The sequence below is a fragment of the Quercus suber genome, unplaced genomic scaffold, assembly GCF_002906115.3.
Source record: "Quercus suber isolate HL8 unplaced genomic scaffold, Cork oak 2.0 scaffold_871, whole genome shotgun sequence".
Lineage (NCBI taxonomy): Eukaryota > Viridiplantae > Streptophyta > Magnoliopsida > Fagales > Fagaceae > Quercus > Quercus suber.
This window is the reverse complement of record NW_027070301.1, coordinates 1-25840: the sequence shown is the minus strand read 5'-3', so window position 1 is coordinate 25840 and position 25840 is coordinate 1. Positions and strand designations below refer to the sequence as shown.

Below are 25840 nucleotides of genomic sequence, written 5' to 3'. Positions count from 1 at the left end.
ACTTTAATTTTATTCGGTCTATTCGGTCCACTTTGGTCCTATTTAGCCTATTCTGTCCACTTCGGTTCTATTCCGTCTACATTGGTCCTATTTGGTCTATTCTGTCCACTTCAGTCCTATTCAGTTGACATTGGTCCTATTCGGTCCACTTCAGTCTAATTTGGTCTTATTTGGTCCATTATGTCCACTTTGGTCCTAATTTGTTGTTCATTCTTATTCTATCCTCTTTGGTCCTATTCAATCCACATTGATCCACTTTGTTCTATTTGGTCCACCATGTTCCAATTCGATCCTATTTTGTCCATTCAGTCCACTTCTTTCCATTTGGTCCAATTTAGTCTATTTATGTCCATTTTTGTGCACTTACATATAGGGAAAAGACGTGTTCATTTGAGAGCACCTATTCTAAATCTATATATATATATATATATATAGATCTCAAGCTCATAATATATAAAATCTTAAACAAAGCATTTATTGTTGTTACACTTTTGTTGATTGACATTAACATAACATTTCAGACAACTTTGGCTTAGCTAAATTTAAGTGAAAGCCTTTCTAAACATGAATGCTTTGAATATACAAATATAATCTTTAGGGTAGTTACTCATTTGTTTTAAAGTTTTGACTTTTAAATGAATTGCATGAGATTGATTATACCTTCAAGAAATATGTGTGTGTGTGTGTAAAAAAATTGAGATGACATCATTAAATGATAGCTCTAAGGCTTTTTTTTTTTTTTTTGGGTATGTCATAATCTAAAAATTGAGATGAATGGAAAATTATGATAGAAGAAAAAAAAAAAAAAAAAAAAGAGCCTCACACACCGCAAAGTGTGTACACAGGCTAGTTATCTTAAAAGAGATTATTATGATAATAAAAATTCATAACAAACTTATACTGAATATATTTAATTTATTTTCTAAATTTTATTATCAAAATTTTTTCACCCAAAAATTAAACAATTTCAAAAGTAATTCCATAAATCTATTTTTACAAATAATAATTTTATCATTTTTTTTTTTTATGATATTATTCTTTTCTAAAATGGTCCATATTATTCTAATTATTTATTATTATGCATTATATTTTTCTAGCTTCTTTAAGGTACAATTAAAATTTTTAAGTTTCAAAGTAATAATTCAAATTCTAATTTTCTCAAGGAGATTATTATGATAACAAACACTTATCATATAATTATAATAGAGATTACTCAAATAATTTTCTTTTGATAATCGAGATTACTCAAATAATTGATTGTACTCTCAACCCAAACTTTTATTTTCCCATTCTTAAGTAGGTGCACCAAATTAGATTGAAATGGTCTAAAATAGACCAAATGGACCAAATAGACTGAAGTGGACCAGATTGGATTGAATAGGCCTAAGTGGACGATATGGACCAAATTAGACTGAATATACCAAAGTGGAATGAATGGACCTAATTGGATGGAATGGACAAAAGTGGACTAAAAAGGACCAAATTGACCGAAGTGAACCAAATGGACCGAATTGGACTGAATTGACCGAAGTAGACTAAATGGACCTAATTAAACTAAAGTAGACCGAATTGGACCGAAGTGGACTGAAGTTGATCGAGCCGGACCGCATAGATGAAGTAGACCAAAATAGACCAAATGCCAATTTGTAATTAGCATAGCCAACATTGTGTTTTGGTATAAACTCAAATTCTTACTTCCAAATAATTAAGTATTAACTCAAACAAAAATCAAACTAATACTAAGAAAGAGAGAGAGAGAGAGAGAGAGAGAGAGAGAGAGAGAGAGAGAGAGATACTACTTGTAAAATGGGAACTAAAAATCACTGCTTTGTCAATATAAAATAGAGTTGTAAGAAAAAATAAAAAATCAAAGAGAGAGAATAACCACATTTTCAAGAGAGAATGTGAGAGAGAATAATAAGAAAGTTATAAAATAATATGAGAATAAAAAAAGGAAAAAAAAAATATATATATATATACATATATATATATAGCAATTAATACCAAATCATCCAATTTATGTTATGTAATAAAATAAAATTATATTTTGAGATACTGTCTTTACAATGCAATAAGATAACATCATTGAAATCAAAGAGAAGAAAAAAGATAACAATTTAAAAACAAACTTAATCATGTCAACCTAAAGTAGAGTTCCGAATAATACAAAAATTCATCAACCTAAAGTAAAGATGCAATAAAAATAAATGAAACATTCACCAAAAAATGATAAACAAAATTTTGAAAAAGAGAAAGAGAGAAATAACCTTTTGTGAGAGAGAAAACAATGTATGGAATGAGAGAGAGAATTGTAAATCTATAGTAACAGGAGGGGAATAAGAAAAAACAAAAAATAACCACTGTGCACCCTTAATGTGATGGTCACTCAACAAGTATAAGTGCTTATGGGGTGTGGGGGGAGGGGGGGAAGGGTCAAGGTTCAAGTCCCCGAAAGGAATCTTCACACACATATACACTTAGATTATGTTAGAGTAAAATTTCTATCTTGTATCAAAAAAATAAAAACAAAAAATAAATGAAGAACAATGGATAGAAGAAAAGTGATATTAAGTAGATAGTAGTGGGGGGATGAAAAATTAAAATGAAGGGGAAAAGTTTGAGAAAGTATAATAATAAGTTAGTAAATTAATAAGAAAAGAAAAATATTTAAAAAAAAAAAAGAGAGAGAGAGAATGTTAGAAATGGGTGAATGATGTGGCTGCTGATGTAGTTCAACAGTAGTGCAGTAACAATAAATGCTACACTTAAGCTTTTAGAGAGAGAGAGAGAGAGAAAGAGATATATATATATATATAAGTTAAAATGAAGTGGAAAATTTGGAGAAAGTATAACAATAAGTTAGGAAATTAATAAGAAAAGAAAAAGAGTTTAAAAAGAGAGAAAAAATGTTAGAAATGGGTGGATGATGTGGCCACTTATGTGGTTCAACAAGAGCGCAGTAATAATAAATACTATACTTAAACTTTTATATATATATACATATATATATATATATATATATGAGGGAGAAAATATGATATTAATATTCTTTACATTTACTTTCCATTACATTAACTTGTTCACTTCTAACCAAATTCATAAAAAAAAAAAAAAAAAAAAAAAAAAAAAAAAAAAAAAAAAATTAAAAAAAGCATCCATTCATTTCTAACCAAATCCATAAAAAAATTAAAAAAAAAAAAAAAAAAATCCATACGATCTAAAAATGCAATAAAAATGTTCACAAAGTAATTATAACCATTTATATACAAATGATGTCTTAGCTTCCAAAATTTATAGAAAATTATTTAAGTTCAAATAGTCCCACAAAAGCTATCTTTTTGCCACCAATCCCATATCTGCACAAGTATAAAGGAAAATATATCAATAACAAACTAGACTATAAACCTATATCCTTGATAAGATGAACTACAACAAAAAAAAATATTATTATTAGTAAGACAATGCAAAAAATGTCCACAAAAAAACTCAATAACAAATTAGACAAAATAATGATAATGCAACATCATACGAAGCCAAACTATCAAAGAAAGAAGACCCACAAACCTAGCCACCATCATAAACACAAACCCAACAAAACTTATTAGTTTTGTCATATAGTCTTCTTTGAACGATCTTGGTCTCTCCACTTGTTGGTCATCTAAGTCACTACTTGAGTGCTTGTCCCATCAGACACTTCCTCAGGTTCTCTGTGAGTTGGGATAGTCAAAGCAGCACTGTTTAAGGGGTCATCTCCATATTAATGTAGCCAGAAAGTTAGCTGCAGAGCTTTAATGCAGTGTTAGCAGCTTTCCCTTCGATATTTCTGAGCCCCAGCCTTCTGTTACACTCGAGATACACGTCCATATCATTGGAACTTCCTGGAAGGTTACCTTGAAACTTAGGATATATATTTGAGCCGCACTTAACCTATCCGAGGAGGAATACCTCCTCGGACCACCCTCCCATTCGTATCTTGCTCATTAGATTCTAAGCTTGACCCATCCAACACCATTCATTTGTTCTCTGATTACTATGCTCTCGACCAAGGCCCAAGGCCCAAATATCATTTGGGCCCTTAACCCTAAANTGGAAAGTAAATGTAAAGAATATTAATAAAAAAAATAAAATTGGTGACGATAATTTTCGTCACTATATTTGACTATAAGCAAAAATTGGTGACGAAATAATTCATCACCTGATCTATTGAAAATAAAAAATAAAAATAAAAAAAATAAAACAAAACAAAACAAAAAACAATCGGCGACACAAAACTTCGTCACGTAATATATTGAGATTGGAAAAAAAAAAAAGATTTGGTGACAAAATATTCCGTCACTGAAAATAAGGTTTAGTGACGAAAAACTTTCATCACCTATCATTTTTTTATTGGTGACCAAAAAATTTCGTCGCCTATCATTTTTTTATTGGTGACGAAACATTATTGTCACCAATACATTTTGTGACGGAGCTTAGGTGACGAATGTTATTTCGTCACCATATGTATTTGGTGATGAAATAAGGAAATATTTTGACAAAATGTTTCGTCACCATAGCCCCTTTTTGTTGTAGTGGTTATACCTAACCTTCTTCGAAGAAGGTTAGTTGTTTTTCTCAAAAAAAGAAGAACAAAGGATTCTCATCACAAAAAAAGAAGGTTAGTTGTTATACCTAACCTTCTTCGAAGAAGGTTAGTTGTTTTTCTCAAAAACGAAGAAGGTTAGTTGTTATACCTAACAATTGAAGAGCCTTAACGTAAACGTACCATACACAAGTTTTGGGGATATTACACGTGAAATCACTTTCAATATTAGTTCTAGAGACTTGACTTATTTGATAATATGTATATGGTGATTAGTCCTTCTAGGGTTCTATATACTTTAATTTGAATTCTATGGTTTCATGTGAAATTTTTTCATGCATATAATGTAACAAATTAATAGTTTTGCCTTTTGTTTTGACTTGCATTCTTAGATTTGAAAAGGTTACTCTAAGAGAAGTACAAGGCTAACCTTATATTCCATAGAGTCCGTACATATAAGTTGTTCCAACCTGTTCTGAGCTTTATTTTCTTTACCACTCTCATTTTTTTGCTTGGCTTTATTGGGTAACTTTTATATATATATATATATATATTGTGAGGGGAAAAGGGCCCAGTCCAACATAATGGGCCGAGAGCCCATATGAGAGCCATTTTGCGACCGAGAAGAAGGAGATGGTAAGGGCAAGGCCCATCTGGAAGTAGGACCCTCAGAAGGAAGAATTATTACAATCCGAAGGGGATATCTCCTGTTCGAAGAGGTTGTAATCCTCTGACGCAAATATTATAAATCAATTGAGTGTGTAAAAGGCCAAAATGACCTTCCGAGGACTCCACCTGATCAAGATAAGCTCTGAGTATACTGGGAAACAATAAGGATGGAGAAATATCTAAAGGGAAAGCTGCTACCACCGTATTTAATACTCTGCAGCAACTTTTCTTACTGCATTTATGTGGAGAAGACCCCTGAACAGTGCATTCAACCTACCGCCACTCACACAGAGCTAAAAGAAGATGCTTGACGTGACACGTACTCAAGTAAACTCATGGATGAGGAACAAGTGGACGATGGAGATGAAGAGAAGGGGGGTTATATAAAGGAAGGAGGCTCCTAACGGAAGAGAGAAGAAGAAAAAAGAAAATAGAAGAGGAGGGAACTGGACTGTAGCCCTAAGATCTTTGTTCATCAGATAATCAATAATATAACTCTTCGGATATTCACTCTTTACGTGTAGTTCCACGTTAGCTTGTGCTTGAAAGTTGTGATTCGTTGTTGTTAATCCCATATCTAACTTAGCTCTTTCACCCATACTCTACAAGTTTATTGTTTTGGGCTTGGGCCACAAATCCAAACCCTACAATTGGTGCCGTCTATGGGGAGAGCTTGAGTGTAAGGGGAAGTAGCAGTAGTTGATCATTGCTGAACCAAAGCAACAACCGGCAGAATCTGGGGCATCCCAACATATAGATCCTTTTCTCAATTTGGAGCGAAGACAAAACCGTGAAGGCAGTGTGCATACTACACACACTAAACGAACTCAACCTCGTGGCGGAAGTCATGTTTCTCATGCAGAGAAAAACAACATGCAAATAGAGATTGAAAGGTTAAGAACGGAGCTGCGCCATGCAAAAAGAAAACGTGCTGCCTCGCATTCTGATGACGACTCAGGTGACGAGCAAGACATCACTTATGAACAGAGGTCTCGAACTCCAATCAGTGAATCTTTTTCATATGAAGATGAACACCCTCGCAAGAAGCAACCTCAAAGGCCATCACATGGAGGGGTGGGAAATGATGCCATGAGCAAGGCTTTGAACCAAATCTCCAGGTCACCGTTCACGCGTAGGATTGAAGGAGTGAAGCTTCCTCGGCGTTTCAACCAGCCAACCTTTACTATTTACAATGGTAAAACTGACCCTGTGGAACATGTGAGCCATTTTAACCAAAGGATGGCTGTTTACTCTAGAGATGAGGCTTTGATGTGCAAGGTATTCCCTTCTAGCCTTGGACCCGTGGCTATGAGGTGGTTCGACAATTTGAAAGCAGACTCCATCAATTCCTACCAAGAGCTCACTCAGGCTTTTGGTTCATGTTTCTTCACATGCCGAAGGGTGGCCAGGCCCTTGTCTTCTCTGCTATCCTTGAGCATACGTGAAGGTGAGTCCCTTAAGGCGTATTCGGATAGGTATTGGGAGATGTTTAACGATATGGAGGGTAACTTTGATGCAATGGCCCTAGACACGTTTAAGCTGGGTCTCCCCACTGATCATGGTTTAAGGACGTCCTTGTCTGGCAAGCCTGTCACTAACATGCGTCAACTTATGGATCGTATTGAAAAATATAAAAGGGTTGAAGAAGATCAGCAGCAAGGGAAGGGTAAGGATAAGGCTATCCCCCAGGACAGGAAGGACTTTAGGTTGGACCGTTACAACAGCAATAAGCCGAGGAGAGATTTCGCTGGGCAGTCGGGCTCAGCAAATGCCCAGGCAGTCAATATAGTATTCAAGGAGCCGATTCATCAAGTTCTGGAAAAGATCAAGGATGAACCATTCTTTAGGTGGCCAAGTAAAATGGTAGGGAACCCTGAGAGGCGTAATCACAATCTATATTGTCAATACCATCAAGACCATGGGCATGCCACTGAAGACTACAGAAGTTTGTGGGATCACTTGAACCAGTTGGTCTGCGAAGGCAGGTTGAGGCACCTTTTGCACCATTCTAGTGGCCGAGTAAGCCAAGCAAATTTTGAGTCCGAGAAGAGGGATTCTATTAAACCTCCATTAGGTACTATTAACGTCATTTTCGTAGCGCCAGGAAGAACAGGGTCCTGGCCGTCCAAAGTTATGTCAGTGGCTCGCTATCAGCAGGGGATATTGGCCGAGATCTGAGGAGCCATATACAAGCTATCTCGCCCGTGCTAGGCTTTTCGGACGAGGATAAAGCTGGAACCATTCAACCTCATGACAATGCTTTAGTAGTCACACTCAGGATTGGGGGGTATGATGTGAAGAGGGTGATGGTGGACCAGGGTAGCACAGTGGATATCATGTATCCTGATCTTTTCAAGGGGCTGAACCTCAGGCCGGATGACTTAACTCCATACTGTTCTCCCCTGGTCAGCTTCGAGGGAAGGATGGTCACCCCGAAAGGACAAATATGGCTGCCCGTATAGACTGGCTCGGAAGTAGTTGAAGTGGATTTCATTGTTGTCGATGTCTATTCCCCTTATACGGCAATTGTAGCCAGACCTTGGCTACACACGCTAGGGGCTGTTTCCTCCACTCTGCATCAGAAAGTCAAATATCCTTCCGAAGGGCGCGTCTGTGAGATCTGCGGAGATCAATCCTCGGCTAGGCAATGTTTGGTGGCTGCCATACAACACGAGCCTGAGATTGAACCCTCAGCCAGGACGGAAGGAGACCTATAGCAGTTAAAGGGTCGGTTGTCACCCGTCAAAGGTCATGATGAAGGCGTTAAATGCGAGGATCTAGTGCGGGTTTTAATTGGGACCAACCCTGAGAGATATTTTCAAATCGGATCCCAGATACCTCAACCAGAGAAAGAAGAGCTAATTGATTTCCTTAAAAGAAATATTGATGTATTCGCCTGGAGTACTTATGAAGCCCCAAGGGTGGACCCGGAGTTCATTTGCCATCATTTGAGGGTTAACCCTCTGAGTGTACCAAAGAAGCAGCCTCCTCGGCGGCCATCCAGAGAGCATGCTAATGCAAACAAAGAAGAGGTGATGAAGCTCAAACAAGCTGGGGCTATTAAAGAAGTTTTTTACCCCGAATGGTTGGCAAATACTGTGGTGGTAAAGAAGAAGAGTGGAAAGTGGCGAGTTTGTGTGGACTTCACGGACTTGAATAAAGCTTGTCCTAAGGATCCTTTCCCTATGCCGAAGATTGATCAATTAGTAGATGCTACTGTCGGCCATCCTTGGATGAGTTTCTTGGATGCTTTCCAAGGTTACCATCAGATACCGTTAGCCCCAGATGACTAGGAGAAAATCGCTTTTGTTACCCCCATTGGTAATTACCACTATAAAGTGATGCCGTTTGGTCTGAAAAATGCAGGTTCTACTTATCAGCGAATGATGACCAAGATGTTTGAATCACAATTGGGCAAAAGCATTGAGGTCTATATAGATGACATGGTGGTCAAAAGCAAGGTTATTTCTGAGCATTTGAAAGACCTTGATAATGTTTTTGAGACCTTGAGGAGACATAAGTTGCGCTTGAACGCATCGAAGTGCTCATTTGGTGTGGGATCAGGCAAATTTTTGGGTTACATGGTAACGCACAGGGGAATTGAGGTCAATCCTGATCAGATAAAGGCTATTCAAAATCTGCAGCCTCCTCGGAATCTGAAAGAGGTCCAGAAGTTAACGGGGATGACAGCTGCTTTGAACCGATTCATCTCCAGGTCCGCGGATAGATGTAAACCCTTCTTCTCGCTGATCAACAAGTGGAAGGGATTTGAATAGACTGAAGAATGTGCCTCGGCTTTCCAACAACTTAAAGACTACTTGTCTCGACCACCAATTATGTCCAGCCTTGAACCAGATGAGGTCTTATTTGCCTATATCGCAGTGGTCCTCCATGCTGTAAGTTTAGTGTTGATAAGAGTGGATCAAGGTGTACAAAGGCCGGTCTACTGTGTAAGTAAGTCTCCACATGAAGCTGAGATCAGATACTTGCCATTGGAAAAAGCTATTTTGGCAGTAGTACTGGGAACGCAAAAATTGCCCCACTACTTCCAGGCACATACTATCGTTGTGCTCACGCAACTCCCACTTAAGACAGTACTCCGAAGTGCCGACTACACGGGAAGGATAGCCAAGTGGTGTACTATTTTAGGAGCCTTCGATATCAAATATATGCCTCGCACTTCAGTTAAGGGGCAGATTCTAGCGGATTTAGTGGCCGAGTTCACGGAGCCCAGCTTAGAAGAAGTAACAACAAAGAGAGACATGGATGGAAAATTGGTTGGCATGATTTCTCAATAAGATCCTGCCCGTTGGGAAGTGTATGTAGACGGCGCTGCAAACCGGAAAGGTTCTAGAGTGGGGCTGGTCTTGATATCTCCAGAAGGAATCATCATTGAAAAATCATTAAGGCTGGATTTCGGTGCAACTAATAATGAGGCAGAGTATGAAGCCCTATTGATGGGAATGGCTATGGTCCAAAGAATGGGAGGAAAGGCTGTGGAGTTGTTCTCGGATTCAAGATTAGTTGTAGGCCAAGTACAAGGGGAGTTTGAAGCGAAGGATGAAAGAATGCAAGGATACTTGAATCGAGTCAAGCGTCTGCAGGTGGAATTCGAATTTTTTAGCTTGTTACATGTTTCTAGAAGTAGTAATGCGCACGCAGATTCTCTGACCACACTAGCCACCTCTTCGGAGAAAGACTTGCCGAGAGTTATCCTCGTCGAGGATTTCCATGAGCCCACTAGAGCAGGAAGGGGTGTAGTCCGAGTCCACCAGATTCGAGATAGTTTCTGCTGGATGGACCCCATAATTAAATTCTTGAAGGATGACACCTTGCCGGAAGAGCGGGGAGAGGCTGACAAGATCCGAAGGAAGGCTACCAGATTTTGGCTGTCTGAAGATCGAAAGTTATACAAACGTTCCTCTAGCCAATATCCGAGACGTAGATGTGCAAAAGTTTGTGTGGAAGAGTATCGTCACCTGTTTCGGAGTTCCTCATACTCTCATCTCGGACAACGGCTTACAGTTCGACAGTAATGCGTTTCGGAGTTATTGTAGCGAACTAGGAATCACGAACAGATACTCAACCCCTTCCTATCCTCAGGGAAATGGGCAAGCTGAAGCAGTTAATAAAGTCATAGTTAATGGGTTAAAGAAGATGTTGGATGAAACGAAGGGTAAGTGGGTTGAAGAGTTGCCACATGTGCTCTGGGCCTATAGAACTACGCCTCGCAGATCTACTAGAGAAACTCCTTTTTCAATGACTTATGGGGCTGAAGCTATCATTCCTTTGGAAACAGGTTTCCCAACTTTAAGAACTAGCTTGTTCAGTCCGACCAGCAATGATGGGCTCTTAGAAGCAGGCTTGGATTTGATCGAAGAAAGAAGAGAAAGTGCAATGGTTCGGCTAGCGCATTACCAGCAAAAACTTAGGCAGGGCTACGATGCCAACGTCAAGCTAAGACCCTTAGAACCTGGTGATTTGGTGCTCAGAAAAGCCGTTGGCACTGCGAAAAACCCAACCTAGGGAAAATTAGGACCAAACTGGGAGGGACCATATCGCATTACTTCATGTGCTGGCATTGGGGCATATTTTCTAGAGGACTTGGATAATCATGTAATACCACGCCCCTGGAATGTAAATAACCTCAAAAGGTACTATTATTAATCGAATTATCTCTTTGTTCATTGTGATAGCCTGTTATCCTTATTGGTTCTCTAAGTGTTTAAACTTAAATCCAATCATGCCTGTAGTCCTCGGACCATATGATTTTGGGTTAGTTAACACTCCTTATTGGTTCTCTAAGTGTTTAAACTTAAATCCAATCATGCCTGTGGTCCTCGGACCAGATGATTTTGGGTTAGTTAACACTCCTTATTGGTTCTCTAAGTGTTTAAACTTAGATCCAATCATGCCTGTAGTCCTCGGACCAGATGATTTTGGGTTAGTTGACACTCCTTATTGGTTCTCTAAGTATTTAAACTTAAACCCAATTATGCTTGTGATCCTCGGACCAGGTGATTTTTAGTTAATACTTTTATGCTTTCATTGATACTGAAGGTTATTTTTAGAATAAGTCCTGCTTGGCAATATTAACCCTATTTAATATCAACTCTATCCAACTTTTATAATACTTGGTCATCACTTAACAGTAACCTTTCTGTATTGTCCTCTTCGGAATCAATTTTAGTTATGTATATTATCAATGAGGTAAAGTGATTATGTGTGCCTACATTATCATGATTACAAAATGAAGTGACTTGTGACAAAGGAAAACCGTATGGCATGCAATAAATACACCAAAGATAAAATAGAAACTGCTTCATTGATTAAAATCGAATAATTTACAATCCCTTATATGAAGGGGGAACAGCAAAAAAAAAAAAAAAAAAAAAAAAAAACCTAAAGTCTAAGTTTCTACTGGGGCTTGGTCTTTGGGTTCCGAGGAAGTTTCCTTTTCACCCAAGCCCTCGCCTTTCTCCTTAGGTGGCTCAATAGGAAGGCTCTGATCACCTAGCTAGCTGGAATCCTTGGTAGGCTCAAGGATAACTAGAGGAGCTTGGTCAGCCAAAGGCAGCTCCGAGACCTCTGGAAGTTGTGTTGGAGGAGGGGCGTCAGCCTTTGGAAGCTCTCGGATGTCTGGGTCATAAAAAATATTCTTGAGCAGCCTCAGGTCCGAGTCAGCAGGCACTCCAGCAGCATCCAGCACCTTGCCCCAGGTCATGTCGCAATAGTCCCGGGCGACTGAAGCAAATTGCTCAGTAAGACCTTTTTCCGTCGTCTCCACTCCCAGTTGGTAGGATGCATTCTTTTCGGCCTCGGTCGCCTCCTTGGCCAGCTGAGCGTCCCTCCGAGCCTTCTTGGTAGCCTCCTTGGCCTTCTGGAGTTCGGCGCGAAGTTCCTTCACAAGCGCCTTCTCAGATGCCAATTTGTTCTGAATGTCATTCAGTAGCTTGCGTTGGGCCTCGGCCTGGGTCTCAGCATTTTTCAGACCGGCATTTAGGCTATCCCTTTCTTGGGTCACCCTTTTTAGCTGGTCCGAGATCTGAGAGACCTCCTCCTTTAGGCTGCCCAATGCCTTTTCAGCCTCGGACCTAGAGTAGGCCTCCGCCTGGGCTTCGACGTAGACTTTCCGATTCCACTCTTCGGCCACGAAGACTTGCTGGGTAATCTGAACAAGTAAAGTAACGAAGTTAGCATAAAATATATAAAATTAGTATTCCAACCGAAGAGTCAAGTGAGTATGCTTACCATGGCCAGGTCCCTCTTCAGGGACATGAAGAGATCATACTGGCTGAAACGCCTGTATGATTCCATGTCGCGGGGGAGGAGCAGCGGTTGCTCCAAAGCTTCGGCTATTAGCCCCGCTCTGCCCCCATCGTAGTTCCTGACCGAGGTCTCCCAGGAAAATGGAACCCCATCTAATTCCAGCTGGGGAGACCAAGTGCGCTGCCCTCGGCGCACTTCAGCCNAGAGAGGGAAAAAAAAAAAAAAAAAAAAAAAAAAAAAAAAAAAAAAAAAAAAAAAAAAAAAAAAAAAAGGCTATGGAGAATGGAGATCCTAAGACTATTGTTAGAGATCCTAAGTCTAAGCAGTCACACCTGGCTCTCCTGGCTCGGTCGGACAGTGTAGACCGTCGTGTCATGTGCCCGAGACGATTAAATAGTCATCTTTCATCCCTTTATTCGATTTGAGAAGGCAGGAGAACAATCTAACGACGTCGGATCGGGATTTAAGGTAGTATCCCGCCCCTTTTTGGCTATGACATTCATACATGTATGCTAAGTTATGCCAGGTCAGCCCTAGTCCTAACTGTTCGTTCAAGGCATCAATGGCCCCTAATATCCTAAAGGTGTTGGGCGCGCACTGCTCGGGTGAGAGCCTGTGGTTGCGAAGGTAATTTAGAGTAATGGAGCCCATTGGAAGGGTCATTCCCCCTTCAATGAAGGCTATCATTGGGATTACGACCTCTCCCTCTCTTCGAGTTGTTAGTATCTGCTCTGGAGGGCAATATCTCAGATTTATCCCCCGTGGGATACCGTAATTTCGCTTAAATTCCTCTATCAACACCGGACTATCGACGAGATGTTGGAATTTGCCCATTTTTAGAGAATGACTAAAGCAGTGGACAAAAAAAGGGTTTTGAGGGAAAAAAACGATAGCCGAGAAGAAAGTAAAGAATCAGGAGGTGCCGAAACTTACACAAACAGGATGGAAGTAAAATCCCTGGACTCGAGATGGATTCTTTATAGATCCTGGAAGCAAAGAACACAGAAATCCGAAGAGGCTTGAAAGGTTTTGAAGGAAAGAACTCTCTGGGTACTCTGAGAATGCGTAAAGTGAAGAAAAATAACCTCCTCCAAGGGTTTATATACAGAGACAGATGAAGCGATGTCATTCATTTCGTCCAAATCCCGAAGAAGAATCCTATCCGTTGGATCAACAACTCACCATTGGATGCAAAGGACAAAACGCCGCCTGGAGTAATTAATGCAGCGCTTTGGGAATACGGAACTGACAGCGGCAATAATGAAGCGCTCGTCTCTATGCCCGCGCGTGTGTAAACGGGGGTATTTATGACTTCCCCCTTTTTAAATTTCTTTATTTTTATTTATTGTTATCTCTTATTCCTTGCGTGGCAGATCAAAATCCTACTTTTTCTCCTCGGATGCAAGGGAAAAATTAAAATTTTGAGCCGCTATTGTAGGGGGAAAAGGGTCCAGTCCAACATAATGGGCCGAGAGCCCATATGAGAGCTATTTTAAGACCGAGAAGAAGGAGATGGTAAGGGCAGGGCCCATCTGGAAGTGGGATCCTCAGAAGGAAGAATTATTACAATCTGAAGGGGATATCTCCTATCCAAAGAAGTTGTAATCCTCTGACGCAAATATTATAAATCAATTGAGTGTGTAAAAGGCCAAAATAACCTTCCGAGGACTCCACCTGATCAAGATAAGCTCTGAGGATGCTGGGAAATGATAAGGATGGAGAAATATCTAAAGGGAAAGCTGCTACCAACGTATTTAATACTCTGCAGCAACTTTTCTAGCCGCATTTATGTGGAGAAGACCCCTGAACAGTGCATCCTAACCTACCGCCACTCACACAGAGCTAAAAGAAGATGCTTGACGTGACACGTACTCAAGTAAACTCATGCATGAGGAACAAGTGGACGATGGAGATGAGGAGAAGGGGGGTTATATAAAGGAAGGAGGCTCCTAACGGAAGGGGGAGGAAGAAAAAAGAAAATAGAAAAGGAGGGAACTGGACTGTAGCCTTAAGGTCTTTGTTCATCAGATAATCAATAATATAGCTCTTCGGATATTCACTCTTTACGTGTAGTTCCACGTTAGCTTGTGCTTGAAAGTTATGATTCGTTGTTGTTAATCCCATATCTAACCTAGCTCTTTCACCCATACTCTACAAGTTTATTGTTTTGGGCTTGGGCCACAAATCCAAACCCTACATATATATATATATATATTTTTTTTTTTTCTTTTTTCTTTTTTTTGAAGGAATTCTAGATTAAATAGCAAAGTTTTTCCCAGCTAAAATTTTGGCTTTCAATTCTAGCAGGTTAACATGTAATCAAGAATTCTATTATTTGGGTTTGAACAACACTACAGCCACCTTTGTCTCTGCGACAGAAAATTCAGTTCCTGCTATAACCTTTCTCATGGCCGCCATATTCGAGCAAGAGAAATCATCAATATTGTTATCTCTTCCTAAGTCTAATACCTTCAATGAAATAGGTCACTAAGCAGCAATATTGATTTTGCTGAATGGAACAAGTACACTTGAAAAGGAAAGATGGTATTGCTAAGGTGCTTGGTACTATTTCTTCTGTTGCTGGATCTCCTGTGATTACTCTTTACAAGGGACCAACCCTATTTGGATCGAATTTACAGACACACCAATCATATTTCTTAGGGACAAATTGGATTTTAGGTTGCATTTATCTTATTGGTCAATGCCTTTGTTGGTCCAGTTGGATTGTCTTACAAGAACCACTCTTAAAGAAATATCCTGCTCGGCTCTCAATTGCCTCGAATGCTTACCTATGTAGGACAAATACCAACACGAATACACGATATATTGTACAACATAATACGTAATACGGTGACATAGCATTTCTTGAAAAATTAGGATACGATACGTCAAAGATACGACAATTAATTAATTAATATTTATTTTTAGGTATATATGTATATTTTATATTTGGAATAAGTTATGTTTATTTTGGATTCAAAAAATATGTAACAATAATGACATGTTTGGAAATAGATCTAAAATTAATTTAAAGACAATAAAATAGTGTTTAAAGTACGAGCAAAATAATTCAAATAAACTAGACACCCCATAAAATAGTTCAAATAAACAACATTAAAATATATATATATATATATATATATAGAACAATTGAATTTTAAAAATAAAAATAAAAATATTTTTTCTTCTTGAGTGCGTACTTGATACGTTTCTATTCATATTGGATACATGTCTGACACTAATACGTTGGTAATTTTTCCATGTTAGTGCTTCCCAAATGCTTACTTCTTTAGTATTCTTTAGTATTTGGTAATAGTAGCAGTCTTTGAGAGAAACTCCCAAGCCAGGATAGTTAACTCCAATTATGAACTCCTTACTATTTTTTATACAGTTCGTAAGTCTAACTAATATCATTATCTGTCTTTGTGTAGCCTAATAGGCAATAGCCTTATTGATTAACCAATCACATGTTTCAGTATTTTGATAATAGGTGCAATCTTATCATGTTTCGTGACTATCATGACAATTTATAGACATTACTTTTTTTCACAACAAATTTCATAATTGCTGAAGTGGTATTAGTGCATAAGTCCATGAGTCTCGGTTATGTTTATCACTCACAGTCAACTACTACTTCATCAAATATAAAATTTGCTGTAAAACAAGTTGTGTCTGTCGCATTACTGTGACAATTTAGAGTAAGTTTTTTCATTATCAAAGTAAAGCCTGATGGGATGATAGAGCAGATTGGTGGTTGTGGGATTTGCGGCTTCCGCAATGACATATGCAACATAAATATATGTAATTGACAAGCCAGGGCCGACGTTTGTTTCAATGTATCTACCTGTACAAATCTTGCTTGTTGTTATTGTAAAGTTGTGATTTACAACTATGTTTTATGTTGTCTTTATTCCATGAAAAAAAGTGTTGTAATTGCTTTAATTTTATTCCTTGTATTTTGTGGGATTTTATTGTATTGGGTTTAGTATCAAGTTGGTGAAGATTCAAGCTTAAATAAAGAATCAGTGGATCTCACGAATGTCTCGCTGGAAGCTAACCCGCGAAAAAGCCATGTGAGAAGCACATGACTGGAAGTTGAACCAGGCTGTCATTTTCACGAGTGTCTCGCGGGCAAGGCCTTCCAGCGAGATAGTCGCAAAACATTCTACCTGAAGGATTTTAATGTGTGACTTTCTTATCCTTCACCCATACTATATATACTCTCATTTCCCACAAATGTAAATGAGACCATTCAGAAGAAAAAAAAAAAAAAAAACCCTAGATAGGTTTTCTACAACACACACCCATCTTTTTGAGAGAGAGCTACTCATCCTTAGTGAGAAATCATTGTAGCATCTTCTCCATCCCTCTCCATTGTCATACTTTGAGAGGAGATTTGTACCCAAACACAACCCACACATATTCAGAGTGTAAAAAGTGTTTTGGAGCTACTGGGAAGTATTAGAAGAAGCCAAGGATGGTAGATGTAACATGGAGCTTATTGCAGGATCCGGAGAGCTAGACAAGACATGGTTCCAAGAAGTCTTGTTGGAGTATGAGCTTGGAGGGCTTAGGTACATCGGGTAGATTAGGCTTAGATGGTCTCTTGCTAACTCATGCATCCCAACTGATTGTATAGTGGATCGATTACTGCTTGGAGGGCGGCGAAGAGGTTTTTCGCCGAGTTCTTCGGTTTCCTCTTCGATAACACATCGGCGTGTTATCTTGTGTTTGCATTCTCTCTTCCCTTACTCTTGTGCTTTACTTTTATTGTTGGTTGATCATGTTTATGCATTAGAGTAGTTTCGATTGTTTGCGCTTCATTTACTCTTATTTCCGCACTTAGATAAGTTAGAGTAAAATCAACCGAGTCGTAATCATTTAATTAGGGGTTGTTGATGCCCATTTTTTGCAAATTTGTACCCAAAGGCCCATAAAGAAGAAAGCCTAGTGAGAAGCAAGGCCCAAAGAGCCACCAAGAAGACTGAAGAGTAAGAAATTTTCAAAGAAAGAAGTGCAAGTGAACGCAAATCTGCCGCAGAATACAAGTCTGCTGCAGAATGCAAATCTGCCGCAAAATACAGTTCTCTGGTAGGTTGACTTTGGCAGATGAAGATAAATTGAGCCTAAGACCATTTTGCTCCAGTCAACATCATTTGGCCCACAAAGGCCCAAATCCTTTTGTATAAAAAAAGTTAGGTATGAAAACTAAGAAGAAAAACACACAGCAAGCCCAAAAGGGTCCGACAGAATTGAGATAAGTAGCAGGCATAACAATCTGGTATGACAGGAGATGCCAAGCCATGAAGCAAACACCCAAACTAAAGGGAGGCCCAATGATCTAACAAGGCCCAACTCTCCAAAGAAAGGGACAAGTCATAAACGTTGGCCTGTTGGAGATGCAATCCACACCAGAAAAGACCAAAAAGCGCACGGCAGGATATGCGCACCCATTTTCAAACCTCGGCAAACATATGAAACATCAATAAGGTAAAGCATGTGTACGACCCAGGCATCACCAGCCTATACCCAGCCACTATGGGAAAAGGTGAGGTCATGGGAGAGGGCACGGTCTGGTGGTGGGGAAAGGAGTGGAAACCTATTCTTGTGTTTCTTGCCCAGGCTCTTTCGGTGGGCACAGCCCTGCTGGGATGACATGCCACCCAAAAGAGGCAAGGCTGGGTAAGAACCACTGGGTGCATGCCATGAGAGACCGAGAGGAAGAGGATACACACTGGACGAGTAGAAAAGGAACCGTCGTTGTCTGAAAGCCACAGGTCAATGGTGGTAGTTAGAACCATTGACTCGGTAAGTGGTCGGCAAAAGGTTCCCATATCAGACAAGGGCCATGAAAGGGCTGGAACAGTAAAATCGGTCACGGCAGGCTCTATATAAGAGACCCGTAGCTGTGTACAGGAAGGAAGGGGAAGGAATTGAAAGAAAAAACAGAGAGAAAAGATAAAACAAAAGAACGGAGGAGGAATTGGAAAAGAGAAAACAAAGAAGAGAAAAAAAAAATGAAAGAAAGAAAGCAAAAAAGAAAAGAAATGCAAGAATTCTAAGAAAGAAAACTGAGAGAAAAGATAGAACAAAAGAACAGAGCAGGAAGAAGGAAAAACAGAGTGTTTTATGGCAAGCATGCACCCAAATGGGTTAACCCCCTCTCTCCCTCAATAGCCTTGCTCTCTATTGAAGGAAAATACGACTCATACCAGGGCACATACCATTTGGGGCTGGCCTCTCAAAGCAATTAATTTCTCCTTTGAAGTTACTTGCGTTGAGGGAGCAGTTTTCCCTTCCCTGGTTAGAGTCCCGCGGTAATACTTAATGTGGCAGACCCATTACTTTGATTCTACTAACCCCATTCTACTCTTTGTTTAAGTTTTATTCTTTGAACGTGAGGCCTTTTGAGCCATTTACTCTATTTACTGTGGTAGGAATAGTGACTGTATTTTCTTTACGTTTTCTATATTATGTCTGTCTGCCATAACCTCTTAACAATGACTCTGCCTACTGTGAGCTTATAAACAGATTTTAGCAAACGTGGTGTGGCTTGCGCACAAGCCAAGCCAAGGAAATGGAAAAATGTTTCTGCAGTAAAAACGAAGAGTGGTCATTCACATTGTAGAAGGCTTTAAAGCACGACAGACAGCTTTAAAGCACGGCAGGCAGCTTCACTGCATAGCAGAAACTTTTATTGCACGGCAGACGGTTTTACTGCACGATAGAAAGTCTTGCTGCACAGCAAAAAAGTCAATCCTGTGGCAGAAATTGGAGAAAAGTTCATGCGGCAGGAACAAAGGATAAGCCCACTTCGCAGCGTCTTCCCTTGGACTTGGACTCAATGTTTGCGCACAAGCCGGCCCAAGTTGAGTTCCAGTTAGACCGGTCTCAACTCCCTTACTCAGAATACTCGGGCCTACTACCGCGACAGGCAGCCCAGCTCAACGCACAACAAAAAAGGCCCCTACAGGGGTCCAAACAGCTCTTGTATTTTCAACACATTTTCAAACTTTCAGTTATGATTGAAGCCGTTACTTTAGGCGAAGAATTCTACCTGGGAAGGTAGGTCTCATCACTCTAGTTACAAATTAATTTAATTTTAGTACGTTTCAGTTAAAAAGGTACGATAAATAAGTACGGTAAATAAGTGATGTTTAAAATTAAAATGCCATTTGAAACTTCCTTTGTACTAAAAATAAAATCAAATTTGATTTGTCAAAGTTTGATAGCAATTTAGTGCATTCATTTTTACCAAAAATAAAAATTTTCGTGCATTCACGTGGGGTGTCAGGCAAGGCACACTGCCACAAGTTACAATAAAAAGCTAATATCCTTTGCCTTCACATTTTTTTACTATTAAAAGTAGTCAACGAACAATTGAAGTCTTAGGGCATTAGGAAATGGGGAGGCAAAAAAACCTTTATTTTACATTTTTAAATATTATTTTATCAAGTTTTTCATCTTAAGGATTTATTTGGATATAATTTATTATTACTAAAAATTAATTGTTACTAAAAATACTGTAACAAAATAATTTTTAAATGTATGAATAGTGTTACGGAACCCTTTTTTAATATTTTTTTGAATAAAGTAGTTGTGGGTCTTATAAACAGTGCGTGAACAGTATTGAAACAGTGTATGAATAGTGTTTTTTGTCCATACACAGTAACTTTTGTCTCCCTATACAACAAAATATACTATCATCATGCCAACCAATTTTAAATGAAACTATTTATCTCTATATATGTCTAATTATGGCTTCATAAAATGTTAAAAATACCCTTAATTTAACTAGATAATCTTTATTCTTAAAATATAAAAAATGAGGTTAAAATTGTAATTTAAAATTTTTTTTAAAAAAATATCAAAAAAAATTTTCCTAAAACTTAGCACACTCTTTATTTAAATATATCTCACACATGTTTGATATATTTTTCTTTTCCTAAAAACTAGCACACACTAAACCCAACCATTTATTCTATTTCAAATTCTATATTTTAGTTTCTTAAAAATTCATTCATGTGTAACCTTACTAACAATAGATAAATTCAAATTAAAAAATTACATTAAACTCAAAATTTAAAAAAAAAAAAAAAAAAAAAACTTCATTACATAGGCGGAGCGCATGTGATGAGGCTAGTATATTTTTATTATAAAGATCTAGAAAGGAAAATTCATTCTATATGCTTAATAAGAAGACAAAATAGTGTACTTTGTGATGTATCTTATATAGATATATGGTGGAAAATGTTAAAGCCACAAACTTTTTTACAAACTGTTGATATGGTAAGTGATTAAATGAATAAAAAAATGATATTGATGGTGGACTCAAACGAAAACTAATAAAAATTTGTTATATCAATCGTTTGTAAAAATATTATAAAATAGTTTGTGATTATAACATTACTAAATATGGCTTAAAAAGTACATGCAAATATGCTACATTAAAATACCATCAGGATTAAAGTCAAGCTTATACATTGTTCAGTGGCAATCAACAGCAATTTATAAATGTTATATAAGATCGGGGTAAACAGTAACCACAAGGCCAGAATTCATCTTTTTGCTTGACAGCACAAACTTTCCTTGTGTATCTCACAATAATACGCCAATTCCACCTCCATTCTTTGCATGCGCAGATTGAAAAACTATATTTGCCTTAGCACAAATTAAAATGGAGGAGGGGGTTTTCACTTTTCCTGAGGTGAGATTCTGTACAAGTAGCAAGTGATTTAGCATCCAATAACTCACTGTACAAAATTTGCCCCTATTGAGCAGTGCACCCGGTTGAAACACAGTTATAGCTACCCTTCTTTCAGTCCTCACAGACCATAGCAGCCAAGATATATAGTAAAAAAATCAGTTCAAAATACTGTAGTCCAGATATAGAATGTGATATAACGGAAGATTGAAGAAAGCATACACGATACTCTCTTTGATGAAGTAGAAATTAGTTTTTGGTAGTAAACCTCGAATCTACGAGAGTTTCCTTGAATCTATAGAATGAGAAGTTTGAAATCCTCCTAAGAAAAATTTGAGAAAATTCTTAATTTTATTAATAATAATCTCTAAAAAAACGTTTACAAATTCAATGGTCTATTTAAAGGATTTGTTAAACTTAACAGACAAGAAAATATATTCTAAAATAAGTCTTAATTAATACTTAGGCTGAGTTTGGATCCAACTTATCACATCCACGTTTTGCTTCTTCCGCGTTTTTTCCTTTTTTTTTTTTAGCTTGTATTTGTTGACTTTTCCACGGTGAGTAGTGCACCCGTCCACTATTTACGGACTTACAAATTTCACTTTTCAGCAACTTTTTTATTAAAAATTGGTCTTACAGTACTATTCACACATTTAAAAATTATTTTGTTACAGTATTTTCAGTTTTTAGTTTCAGCAAAATAAGTTATATCCAAACAGACTCTTAGGAGGAACAAATTTGGCCTAAAAAACATTAAACACACTTAAAAATAAGAAAATAAATAACCTAAACCTAAAATAACGATAATTGCAAAAACAATACCAAAAATAATAAATTACATATTCCTTTGCTTTCGCTTTCTCTTATAAATGATATAATTATATTCCTTTCGCTTGGAGCCTAAACGAGTTTTATTTAAAAAATGTGTGATATAGTGGTCCACATCTAATAAACTTCAACTTCATTATATAAGGCTACACAATCAATGGTTTTGTGAGGAACAACTCCTCTCTTATCTCTTTTGCTGAAGTCTTAGGTGATAGTGTTAGTGCAGAGCGATTCTACATATTTGTCTTTCTTTTGTGACGTCTGTGTCAGATTCAATGGCGGAAGCTAGCTCAGACTCTGCTCAAAGAATGTGTGCAATGCCTGAACGTGCCAAGCTGCACCTAGCCATGATTGTCTGCCAGTTAGGTTTTGCGGGGAACCATATTATTTTGAAGATTGCACTTAACATGGGTATAAGCCTGCTTGTTTTCCCAGTTTATAGGAACATCGTCGCGCTGGTTGCACTAGTTCCCTTTGCGTATTTCTTAGAGAAGTATAAGGTTAACCTTATATTACATACTTAATAGTTGTTCCAACCTGTTTTGAGCTTTATTTTCTTGCCATTCTTTTTTTCTTTTTTTGTACGTATAGGAAAGACAGACCACCAGTAAGTGCTTCTCTTTTGCTACAGTTCTTCTTCCTTGGCCTTATTGGGTAAGTTTATATGTGTGTGTGTGTGTGTGTATATATTTGGAAGGAATTCTAGATTAACATATGATATGCAAAGTTTTCCCGGTTATAATTTTGGCTTTCAATTCTGGCAGGTTAACATGTAATCAAGAATTTTATTATCTGGGTTTGGACAACACTTCAGCCACCTTTGCTTCAGCATCAGAAAATTCAGTTCCTGCTATAACCTTTCTCATGGCTGCCATATTCGGGCAAGAGAAATCGTCAATCTTTTTATCTCTTCCTAAGTCTAATACCTTCAATGAAATAGGTCACTAAGCACCAATATTAATGTTTATTTTGCAGAATGGAGCAAGTGCATTTGAAAAGGAAAGATGGTATAGCTAAGGTGCTTGGAACTGTTTCTACTGTTGCTGGATCTCTTGTGATTACTCTTTATAAGGGACCAACCCTATTTGGATCGAATTTACAGTCACACCAATCATATTTCTTAGGGACAAGTTGGACTTTAGGTTGCATCTATCTTATTGGTCACTGCCTATGTTGGTCTAGTTGGATTATCATACAAATACCACTCTTAAAGAAGTATCCAGCTCGGCTTTCGATTGCCACGTATGCTTACTTCTTTAGTATTCTTCAGTATCTGGTGATAGCAGCAGTCTTTGAGAGAAACTCCCAAGCCTGGATAGTTAACTCAACTGATGAATTCCTTACTATTTTCTATACGGTTCGTAAGTCTAACTTATATCATGATTGTCTGTCATTTGTATAGCCTTATTGATCAATCATGCACATATTTCAGTATTTTGATCATAGGTGCAATCTTAGCATGCTTCGCGATTATCATGACAATACATCGACATTACATTTGTTACAACAAATTTTATAATTACTAAAGTGATATGAGTGTATAAATCATGAGTATTAGTTGTGTTCATCACTCAGTTAACCATATTTCATCAAATGTAAAATTTGTTGTAAAACAAGTTGTGTTCATCGCATTACTGTGACAATTTAGAATAAGATTTTTCATTATGGTTGGTGGTTGTAGGGACTGGTGGCTTCTGCAATGACATATGCAATACAAATATATGTAATTGACAAGGCAGGACCATTGTTTGTTTCAGTGTATCTACCTCTACAGACCTTGCTTGTTGCTATAATAGAAGCCATTGCTTTAGACGAAGAATTCTACTTGGGAGGGTAGGTCTTATCACTCTGCCTACTAATTAATTTAATTTTAGTAGATTCTAGATAGTTTTACTAGTAAAGTTTTTTGTCGCTGAATTAGAGATTTGGGGTTCAAACCCACCTACACCGCAAAAATTGATGGAAGTCTTAAAGTGGTGATAAGAACAATTATCATAGAGTAAATGTCATACGTTGAAATCCTATCTATAAATAATAATAATAATTCAAATTTTTTTTTTCCTTGAATGTTTCTCTCCCAAAAGTTTAATCATCTAAATTTTCTTACACATATAGTGTCCATAATTTCACAAGTTTTGTCCACATTTTTTAAGTGTGTCCACACTTAACATATGAAATAATAATAGTAATAATAATAATAAATCTAGGTAACTTCCCTTGATCCATGTCAATAGTGTTTGTTAAATATTATTTTTCATTGTTTTGATGTGCAGGATTATTGGAGCAATTTTTATCGTAATTGGACTATACCTTGTTGTGTGGGGAAAAGGTGAAGAGAGAAAGTTAGATGAAGAAACGCCCTCAGTGTCTGAAAACGACAGTAATGGAGTAATTAGTTCAAGCAATGGCTCCATCATCCAACCATTGCTTGCTACTTCTAGTGATTAATAATTTTGTCTAATCAGCTTTATTTTACTATTCAACTTTTTTTTTGTATTATTTGTAAGTTTTGTTGTATTTTTTGATACTATTTATAAGTTTCACTATATTATTTCAGCTAATTTTTATTTTTATTTTTATTTTTATTTATAGTACTTTTAGAAAAAAAAAAAAAAAAAAAATAGAGTGTAAAGAATTTATTTTTAGATGAATGTTATATTTTTGTTGAACTATATTATTTTGAATGTGGGTTAAAGACTTGAAGTATATGAACTGCTTTTGGGATGTAAAAAAAAATTATTTCTAGATGGATGTTATACTAAATATTATGCAGGTTGAAATGGGTTGTGTTACATTCATGTCAACCTAACACGACTCGTTTATCAAGCATGTCAAATGGGTTGGGTTAGGTCAACCTGCTTTATTAATAGGTCGGGTTAGGGTTGAAGGATCATGACACGATTATTAAATGGGTCGGGTTAGGGTTGAACCATTTAGTTGAATACCCTTACCTCGACACGACACGAACCCAACACGCTAACCTGAATTGACACTCCTACTACTACTACTTAAGGGATTTTCTCTATTTGGATCAAATTTTTTTAATTCCAAAATACCCCTACACCCTAGGTTTAAGTAGAGACAAAATTAAAGGATAGTTAAGTAAAAATACATATCTAATTTAAAAAAAAAATTATTTCTAGATGGATGTTATACTAAATATTATGCAGGTTGAAATGGGTTGTGTTACATTCATGTCAACCCAACACGACTCGTTTATCAAGCATGTCAAATGGGTTGGGTTAGGTCAACCTGCTTTATTAATAGGTCAGGTTAGGGTTGAAGGATCATGACACGATTATTAAATGGGTCGGGTTAGGGTTGAACCATTTAGTTGAATACCCTTACCTCGACACGACACGAACCCGACACGCTAACCCGAATTGACACTCCTAGTACTACTATTTAAGGGATGTCAAATGGGTTGGGTTAGGTCAACCTGCTTTATTAATAGGTCGGGTTAAGGTTGAAGGATCATGACACGATTATTTAATGGGTCGGGTTAGGGTTGAACCATTTAGTTGAATACCCTTACCTCGACACGACACGAACCCGACACGCTAACCCGAATTGACACTCCTAGTACTACTACTTAAGGGATTTTCTCTATTTGGATCAAATTTTTTTAATTCCAAAATACCCCTACACCCTAGGTTTAAGTAGAGACAAAATTAAAGGATAGTTAAGTAAAAATACATATCTAATTTGCATTAAAACATTGCCTAAAATATATATATATATATATATATATATATATTAACACTGCTCTTATTTCTTGGATAATTAAA

The 25840-nt window shown here is 37.5% G+C and overlaps 1 protein-coding gene and 1 pseudogene across 1 annotated transcript; both read left to right on the top strand.

Moving 5' to 3' along the window:
* Positions 1–13157: 13157 nt before the first annotated feature.
* On the top strand, positions 13158–15925 carry LOC111989376 (protein WALLS ARE THIN 1-like; annotated as a pseudogene).
* A 6308-nt stretch (positions 15926–22233) lies between these two features.
* LOC112000867 (protein WALLS ARE THIN 1) lies at positions 22234–24600 on the top strand. Its single transcript, XM_024033038.2, has 6 exons — positions 22234–22545; positions 22644–22706; positions 22817–22933; positions 23028–23409; positions 23734–23885; positions 24326–24600. Exons 1-6 carry the CDS (start codon positions 22328–22330, stop codon positions 24498–24500), a joined length of 1107 nt encoding a protein of 368 aa, XP_023888806.1. The 5' UTR covers positions 22234–22327; the 3' UTR covers positions 24501–24600.
* Positions 24601–25840: the final 1240 nt, after the last annotated feature.